At 41.6% G+C, this 9,446-nt stretch overlaps 1 protein-coding gene across 2 annotated transcripts; it reads right to left on the reverse strand.

Annotated features, from left to right (window-relative positions):
- Positions 1-200: 200 nt before the first annotated feature.
- GGCT (gamma-glutamylcyclotransferase) lies at positions 201-8,572 on the reverse strand. 2 transcript variants are annotated; one of them, XM_049785315.1, is made up of 4 exons: positions 8,379-8,572; positions 3,806-3,951; positions 2,278-2,413; positions 201-808 (listed from the first exon to the last, which is right to left on the reverse strand). In XM_049785315.1, the coding sequence occupies exons 1-4, from the start codon at positions 8,517-8,519 to the stop codon at positions 665-667; spliced, it is 567 nt and encodes a 188-aa protein (XP_049641272.1). In that variant the 5' UTR covers positions 8,520-8,572; the 3' UTR covers positions 201-664. The 2 variants fall into 2 exon arrangements, with proteins under 2 accessions (XP_049641272.1, XP_049641273.1); XM_049785316.1 differs by lacking the exon at positions 2,278-2,413 and having other exon boundaries at positions 751-808.
- Between the last annotated feature and the right edge of the window lie 874 nt (positions 8,573-9,446).

Raw genomic sequence — 9,446 nt, forward strand, 5'->3', positions numbered from 1 at the left:
GCAAGCAGCCGAGCCAGGACCTAAGATGGTTGGTTCCAATCTGGGCGTCCCATATGGTCCCCCGTGCCTGCCAGGAGCTATTTCTGAGCAGACAGCCAGGAGTAACCCCTGAGCACTGCCGGGTGTGGCCCAAAAACAAAACAAAACAAAACAAAAAATCCAGAGCAAGGGCTTGAGAATAGTATAGCAGTGAGGGTGCTTGCATGTGGCTGACCCACATTCTATCCCAGGTATCCCATATTATCCCCTGAGCCTGCCAGGAGTGATTTCTGAGTGCAAAACCACTGAGCATCACTAGATGTGGCCCTAAGACCCCACCAAAAAAAAGCAAAAAGTACAGAGCAGGGAAACTCCCTAGCATCATCAGTAAAACTGCAAATCTATCCCTTATCACAGAGCAAGATTATACTTCAATCTACTCAAGAAAATAGCTTTGAATTGTTCCAAGAAGGAGTACCCAGATCCATTCACCAACCCCCTTCTGATGTTTCATGGTCTAAGTCCTAACCTTGTTTCTTTTTATCATTTGAAATGCCCAAATGAGACATCTTTTCAGCCCATTATTGAAAATACAGTAAGCAGGCATTTCAGATCTGCTCTAAACACTACAAATGATTTAGATTAGCACACAGAGAAAATGCCCTTGGCCTTATTTCATGATGTTCTAATGAGTTCTTGTTTCGTCCCTTTTGATAATGTCTTCAATTTCATCCGAGAGCTTTCCTCGATACTTATTGGGTTCTATTGCATTTAACTTCTTTTGATATTCCAGTGGCAAACCATTCTCTTTTGCACCCATGCAAATGACCTAGAAATGGGCAAGATATAAACAAAATAACTCCCTTTAGTTAGAAACATCATTTAATACATTAGAGCCTGAGTTGTGGGATCAAAGTATCAAATATTTCCTTTAACAAAACAGAAAAACTTTAGAATAAAAGGTTAAAAACAAAGAGTATCAATTTGCCTTAATATAATAGAAAATATTTTAAACTTTTATTTCTTGGGGGAGTAGCACAGCAAACATCTGGCTGTGTCTGGGGGACTATATATGGTACCAGAAATAGAATGAGGGTCTCTGTGTGCAAGACAAGTGCCTTAACCTCTGTACTATCCCTCCAGCCCAACAGAACAAATATTTTTTATTATAACTATAATATTAAAGTTATATTTCTGGAGCCAGAGTGATAGCACAGTGGGTAGTTTGGCCTTGTATGTGGCCAACCTGGGTTTGATCCCTGGTATTCCATATGGTCCCCTGAGCCTGCCGCAAGTGATTTCTGAGCTCAGAGTCAAGAGTAACCCTTGAGCACCACTGGATACAGCTCCAAAACAAAAAATAATAATAATAATAAAAAGTTATATATCCTTCCAACACCATTCTTCAAAAGATTTATTTAAGGGCATGTACTCTTACTTTCAACAGACATAAACGGCAGCTGTGTTCAGTGGAATTTCCCGGCATACCCTGACTGTGCCTGCCAACAAGTCCTGACCTCTGGATGTTGGCACCCCTAACACACATTCTTTCCTAAAATTGGCAGAAGTGTTTTCCTAATTTTGAAAGGCAGTAGGAGTTTTTTCCTCTCCATTTGATATAAGAAACATAACAGTTGTTGAAACTCTATTTTTCCTCATAAAAATGAGCAGTAGGTTGGGCCTGGAGAGATATCAAGGAGGTAGGGCATTTGCCTTCCATGCAATTCCTTCCATGCCTTCCATTTGGCATCCCAAATGGTCCCCTGAGCCTGCCCGGAGCGATTTATGAGCATAGAGCCAAAAGTAACCCCTGAGCACAGCTGGGTGTAACCCAAAAAACAAAACTAAACAAAAATAATAATAAAATAAAATAAAAATGAACGGTGGGACTAGATATGTGTGACTCAGTGATACTGTATGTGGCTTCAATCACTAGCACCCCAAACTCTGCTGACGAGAATGACATCCACAAGAGCAACAAGAAATATACATTTTAAAAAACTTAAATTTATTTGGGTATTCATGAAAAACTATATATATAATAAATTGATTAAAAATACATTGGGCCATGCAATTTTTTTTTTTACTTTAAGAAACTGCCCTTCAAAATTCAACGCATTTTAGAGGCTCAATTCTATGATCACAAAACCATTTGAAGAGGTTTGAATTTGATCTCTCAGCAATTTTGTATTAAAGACATTTTGATGAAAATGAATTAATTGTAGATAACTTAAACACACAAAATCAACATAGTCTTCATTTCAGTGGAAATTAAAAAAGAATCTCAAGACAGCTTACCTGTTTATACTGGGGTGAGGGGGGCGCACTCTCATAATTTTTCATCTGATAACTCCGGCAGTTGATTTCTTTGCCTTCCTGGGTGTGAACATTCACTTCTATTACAACATAGGTTCCACTTTCAACGCCTTCTTGCCTGCAACCAGACCAGCCACATATTAATCACTTTGGACCTTAGCCAAGTTAACTCATAAGCAAGGTCTTATAGTCAGAGTATACGATTACTGCTTTGTTTTGACATTATTTCTAAAACTCTCCACATTTATGCTATCTAAAAACAAACTTTAGAACAGATTCTCTGATCTTTGCCCAAATCAATGCTCAGTAAGCTACCAAAATAAACTGTATTCTGACAGTAAAAGGATATTTGCCAGAGAAAAGTAGAGATGAAGTTTCATTCTTTTCCACAAGTAGACAGAAGTCACATATATCAAGTAATAAGCTCTTTCCAATTCCTCCTCTTTCCTGTCAACTTTCTTATTGAACACTTACTGAACTCTTGAAGGTTCTAGTTATCAAAAATTCTGCCACAAAACCCTTCAAAGTTTTAGTTTTAAAAAACAACAAAGAATTTCTAACATTGCTTTCCATTTTTACAAGCTATGTTTTATGGATTCCCTTGCCACCATAAAGAATAAAAATAGATAACCAAGGCATTTTCACAATATGAACAAGATTTTTATAAAAGGAAAATAAAATGAAAAGAAGGGCTGCTATAAAAGATAGAACACCTTGGGGCCGGGCGGTGGCGCTAAAGGTAAGGTGCCTGCCTTGCCTGCGCTATCCTTGGACGGACCGCGGTTCGATCCCCCGGTGTCCCATATGGTCCCCCAAGCCAGGAGCAACTTCTGAGCGCATAGCCAGGAATAACCCCTGAGCGTTACCGGGTGTGGCCCAAAAACCAAAAAAAAAAAAAAAAAAAAAAAAAAAAAAAAAGAAAGATAGAACACCTTTTATAGAAGAGATTGCAACTATTACCCAAGTCTCGGTCAAAAAATATATACCTTCTAAGGCAGGGGGTCTCAAACTCAAGGCCCGCGGGCCATTTGTGGCCTTCTGTACAACATTTTGTGGCCCATGGCTGGCCTTCAAATATCGCAGTATTTGCGATTATTTGCTTACCGAATAATCGCAATAAAAATAACATTAGTAAGAAAAAATAGCATTAAACATTCGCATACCCCGAGCAGTTCCGTTCGGGGTATGCAAATGTTTAATGCGATTTTTTTCGATTTTTTTTCTTACTAATGTGATTTTTTATTGTGAATATTCAGTAAGCGAAATCCTTATGCGGCCCTGCCTCACCCGACTTTGCCTCCTGCAGCCCCCTGGTAAATTGAGCTTGAGGCCCCTATTCTAAGGTCTTTTTTAAAGTAAAATCACATTATTATGCTTTTAGATTAATTCTAAAAGTTTAAAAAGTATATCTGGTATATGGTTTTAAAAACTCAACATATATATGAACTTGCTTGCATGTGAGCACTTTACGAATTCATAATTATTTAACTTATAACAAGAAGTTACCTACTTATCCAGAGAACTTAAATTGCTTTTGTTCATTTTCCATACTACTCCCCAAACTTCATCGCCAGGACTTTCAAAAATGGTAGCTATACCTCCATGCCAAGTTTCACTGGTTTTGCCTTGAGCATTGCCAAAATCAAGCTTATAATCCTACAAAGGAAACCAAAGTGAGAGGTAAGCATTTACTTGAACAAAAATTCTTCAAAATAAAAAAATTCTGTACGATTAAAACATTCACTTTGAATTTCTTCTATGTATCAAAAGATAGAAAAATACAAAGACACGGATCATGTATATTTTACATTTTTCTTTAAAAAATGAATTGGGAGACCAAAGCCATAGTACAGCTGGTAGGACACTTGCCTTGTACACGGCTAACACAGGTCTGGTCCCTGGCATCCTATGGTCCCCCAAGCCTGCCAAGAGTATATCTTTGACTAGAGAGCCTGTAATAAACCCTGAGTATTGCTGGGTATGGCATAAACCCTTACTCCCTCCAAACAAACGTAAATTAAAAAAATGAATTGGGCCAGAGTAAGGTACTTGCTTTGCAAGTGGCTGACCCTGGTTCAATCCTCAGCATCAAATATAATCCCCAAAGCACTGCTGAAATGCTCCCTGAACACAGAGTAGCCCCTGAGCATCACAGGGTGTGCTCTGCTCAAAGAAGACATGTACATTGAATATATATATACATACATATATATATAGGTCTTAACAGAAAAAACTTTTGAGGAGAAAAATAATCCCATAATCTCAATGTTTTAACGCAATTATTTTCATTTTTTTGTTTGAGTGCTAGAGTTCATCTTTAGGAACTTACCTGTTTCCTGTTTTGTATCTTAGCCTACTTCCAAATAATTTCTTACTTAGAGGCAACTCTCAGGTGCATAACAGTTGAAGCTGGGTGACAGATGCACAGAGAGGTGCCACTATTATCTATGTCGAAAATAACCTGCTCACATATATCATCTAATTTGCCTTATAGGGTCTGACACTGGAGTGATGTAGATACTGAACAATAGTGTTTGAGAATTATACTAATAGATCGCTAATAACTATAAGAACAACTGCCCTGAAAAAGAAAATAATGTCCACTAATACCTCCCAGGTAGTCTGGTCTGGGCTGGTACCTCTGTGGTGTTCTCAAACAAGATGGTGGTGGTTGGTGGTTGGGCAGATTCCCCTTTCTGCATGAATTACAGCAGTCCAGTGCCGTACCCTACACCTTCCAACAGAAACAACCCAGCTTTATAACTTAATCTTTAACTGCTAAGCCACCAAATTTGTTTCAAATCTATAAATCCACATGTGGCCTCATGATATCTCAATATTTTATAATGGAGTCAGCCCATAGTGTCACAGGAAGTCTGCTTGGAAAGTTCCATAGAAATCAACTAAGCTTAGTGAACCTAATCAGTAACACAGAAGGCTCAGCTAGTACCAATCATAGCCTAACAAAACTTTAGACATTGACTTTAGTAATATCATGGAAAAATATAACAATCATTTCTACTTAACCTGCATTCATCTAAGTTTTGATAATTCCATTTGTCTTTGTGCTGTAATAAGAAATATGAAGTAAATTTATTTGTGCTTGCATGGAGAAGGCTATGGTAGTGAGTAAGAGATTGGGGATACTGATAAAGGGATGTTATACTGGTGGCAGGATTGATGTTTCAGCATCTAATGCCTGCAATGAGTATACTATGAGCAACTTAGTAAATCATATTGTTTTATAAAAATAAGAGAAAAAAGCTAAAAAATATAATGAAACAACTGCACTGAAACACTGTTGGATTCTGTAGGTGAGACTATCATTTTGAATGATAGTCTGGAATGGGTGAACCAGGAAAAATTCTATCTTTTCAGTATTTCATTTCCTAAATAATAATAAATGTAGGTGGTTAAACCAAACAATAAGCCAATATTTCTATGTTAACCTTGTCAGCTTGTAGTTTGTCAAAATCTTTTTGGACATTTGAGACGAAAAGGTGGTTTCAGTGCCAAGCATACCAACGTTTGTTTGAACCAAGTATCCCTGATAGGATACCCAGCAGTCTGACAGAATTTAAAGTACACTAGGACAAAAAAAAAAAAAAAACGCACTAGGACACCCCATTCTAGGATGGTTGTCCACAGCCACATCTAATGAGCAAATTCTATTCCTGATTCTGGCTATTTTGAACAATCGACTCCGTTATCTCCATCTGCCTCCTTGCTGGCTTTCATCTCTGTTTCTCTCTGTTTCTCCAACTCTGCTACCCAGTCTTAAAATGTGAAGTGCTTTTCAGAACTCAGTTTTAGGGCCTCTTTCTCTATACTTGGGCAAGTATACTTAGTCAGTGCTATGGGGACCAGGCAGTGCTGGGCATAGAACCTGAATGCTAAGCTTGCAAAGATATCTCTAGGCCACTTCAATCTATTTCTAATCCAACTGAGATCTTTCTACTGAGCTTCAAAAGTACTTAGAGGCAAGAAGATAACTTAAAAGCCTTGAGCTCTTTCTTTGCCTTGGAACACCTTGGGACCACATGGTCCCTGAACACTACTCAAGAGCAATGGAATGGTGTGTGTAGTCGAGCTCCATGAGCTGGAGTTTGGTGAGAAGCCCCTGAAATACAAAAACAAACCCCATGTCTTTTCCAGTAGAGCCTTCTCCTTATACAACCAAGGGCATTCTAATTATGTTAGATAATTTTGATAGGTAATTCTGCTACCTCAAAACAGCTCTCAGGCTCTGCCCTCAGTTGCCGTTCCACGAGGTCCATGTGCCACTGTCCATGACAAGGACTGCTACCACTTGCTAAAGCTTGTAACAGGGCTCTCCATATCTAGTGATGTCTGTGACCTCCCCATTTTCCAGAGCAATCAGAATGAGCTTTCAAAGTCTTAAATAGGATTTTTATTTTGCCACGGATTTTCAAGCTATTCTTGAGATAAAATCCGAAGTTTCCTCTGGCCTTTGTGCCCCTCTTAGATATGGATCTTCCTGTCTTTATGGTACAGGCCCCTCACCAAACTCCTGCTCATGGAGCTCGACTACACACACCATTCCTTCTGCTTGGCTTGGTGGTGGTTGTTCCACCTCTAGTCACCCATCACAACCATTCCAGTGTCCACATAGAGGTGTCAATTTCAGGAAGCATCTAAGCAGGGTCAAGACCCCAATTCATCCACTCCTAAGGCAACTTGTATGTCTCCTCCTGATTCTGTGCTCAGGGATCACTCTTGACTGTACACTGGGGACCAGATTGGGTGCTGAGGATTGACCTTGGGGTCAGCCATATATAATAAAAGTCCCTTTCCACTGTACTACCTCTCCAGTGCTTCCTTCCATTTTTAAAGACTATTTTTGTTTGTTTGGGGGCCACACTCAGCAGTGCCCAGAGCTCATTCCTGGCTCTGTGCTTAGAGTTCACTCCTGATAGGGCTTGGGGTGGTGACTATATGGGGTACTAGAGATTAAACCCAGGTAGACTTCATACAAGGTAAGTTTCCTGCCCACTCTACTCTGTCTCTGGCCACTTGTCTTGGTGTTATTGTTGTTTTAAGACTAATCATTCCTGTAACTAAAGAATCATTAACTCAAAACTTTTCCTTTACCCAAACTAGGAGCATCTGTCATAGTTGGAGAATTCTGTCATAGGGTCTGGGAGGTGGTGTGTTTGGAAGCTTTCTGTGTCAGAAGTTGGTTCTCCCAGCTCTGCTAGCAGTCAGGGCATAGTCCAAGCTCTGTTCCAACAAGAGATTCAGTCTATGATCTGAATTAGAAATTCATGTCCAGGGGTGGGCAGCAGAAAACCCCTCTGGGGGGCCACCTGGTTTCAGGAACTACAGGGTGTGAGTACTGTGGCAGGTAGGCTCCATGGCGTCTTCACATTTGCTAAGGTTAGCTGTGGCTTCCTGAGTTGAGAGAGGGTTTACTGGCTATTCGCTGAGCAGTTTTGTGTCTGCCTATCTAGTCAACCAGATAGGTTTTTGAGGTCCAACTTTCCCTTTTACCCTGAGCTCTCAAAGAGCTTTTCAACACATGATTTTCTCTTAAACCAGCGACTTTCTTTTATTGGGGGAGGGGGATGTCACATCCAAAAGTGCAACTGGGTTTACTCCCAGCTCTGCACTCCAGAATTAACCATGGTGGGATTTGGGGGAACCATCTGGCTGGACCTTAAGCAAGTCAACTGCTCTACCTGCCTTATTATTGTTCCTGTTCCTTAAATCAGCCTTAACTCTAGATGCAATAAGCAAGTACCAAAGCAAAGCAGAAAGCACCCTTTATCTATCTGCCCGGACACTGTGATAGAATGCCGGGGCGCAGAGTGTGGCAGGCCACTGCAGGCGTTGGGGGTCACGAGTGCAGCCGCGGGGTGCCCAGCTGGGTCGAGCTGGGGTGCCCCGGGGGTTCCTCCCTTCCTGGGCGGACCTCAAGAAACGCAAAAACAGGAGTAACCCCCCCAAACAAAACCAAAGACAAGAAAACTAGGTGCTGAAACTAGTCCAGCAGTTAGGACACTTTCCTTGCATGTGGCCAGCCCAGGTGCAATTCCTGGGTTGGGGCCCGGGCCGGCACTGACCTGCAGGCGGGCCACGCAGCAGAACTGGGCCGAGGGGTTCCGCAGGTGGATCCGCTGGCGCAGCAGGTTGCTGCCGTAGGCGAAGTAGAGAAACGCGCCCTCCTCCGCGCCTTGCAGGGCCGTGCGGCCAGCGCTCGCCATGGCCCGCCAGACTGTGCCTGGGAGGCCTGGGATCGGTGGACACAGACCGGGCCCAGGAGGGGCGGGAGGCGAAGGCAGGACCGCCTCCTGTCCCGATTGGTCCATCTCAGCCTGCGGAGAGCAGGGGACTGTCCTCGTTGGACGCGCTTCTCTCCAGGCCCGTCCTCCTGCTGCGCCCTGGATGGATTGGCAGGTGCATGGGCGCTGCACGGGGAGGAGCGCGCAGGAGGCAGTTCTTGGCCCGGGGATGCTGTTGCTAAGGTCCCTCCAAAGCCCCTTGAACAAACCCCCCGGGGCTCACCTGCCAGTCCCTAAGCTGCTGCAGGTTCAAGGCCGAGACAGCTTGAGCTCTGGTCACGTTTCCGATCTTCTTTTAAAATCATCACGAGTTGCAAAAGGTTATGATGTGATGACCCATCTCATTCATGGGGTTAGTCTACAACTCAAAAGGATCCTTTTAGGCCCTGGCAATTGGGAGGAATTGCATATGATCTCTCTCTCTCTCTCTCTCTCTCTCTCTCTCTCTCTCTCTCTCTCTCTCTCTCTCTCTCTCTCTCTCTCTCTCTCTCTCTCTCTCTCTCTCTCTCTCTCTCTCTCCTCTCTCATTTCCCTAAGTAAAAGTTTTATTATTTCTTTATATAAAACTTTAACTTTTACAAATGGTTATTTTTGCTCATGTTCTTAAGTACAAAGACTCCACTGTTAAGTGACAGTATAAAAAGGAAGTAAATACCACAGAATAACCACGGTCTGAAATAAAAACAAAACAGAGTGCAAAAAAAAAAAAAAAACCGGAAACAACAATATTAAAACCAAAAATAAAAAAAATAAAAAAGGTTATTTTGTGTGTGTGTTTTTTTTTTTAATGCGGTACTTGTCTTTATTGCTGTAGTGCTCATTGGATTATTTTATTTGATATTTCTTTTT

Source organism: Suncus etruscus, chromosome 13 (assembly GCF_024139225.1).
Source record: "Suncus etruscus isolate mSunEtr1 chromosome 13, mSunEtr1.pri.cur, whole genome shotgun sequence".
Classification (NCBI taxonomy): Eukaryota; Metazoa; Chordata; class Mammalia; order Eulipotyphla; family Soricidae; genus Suncus; species Suncus etruscus.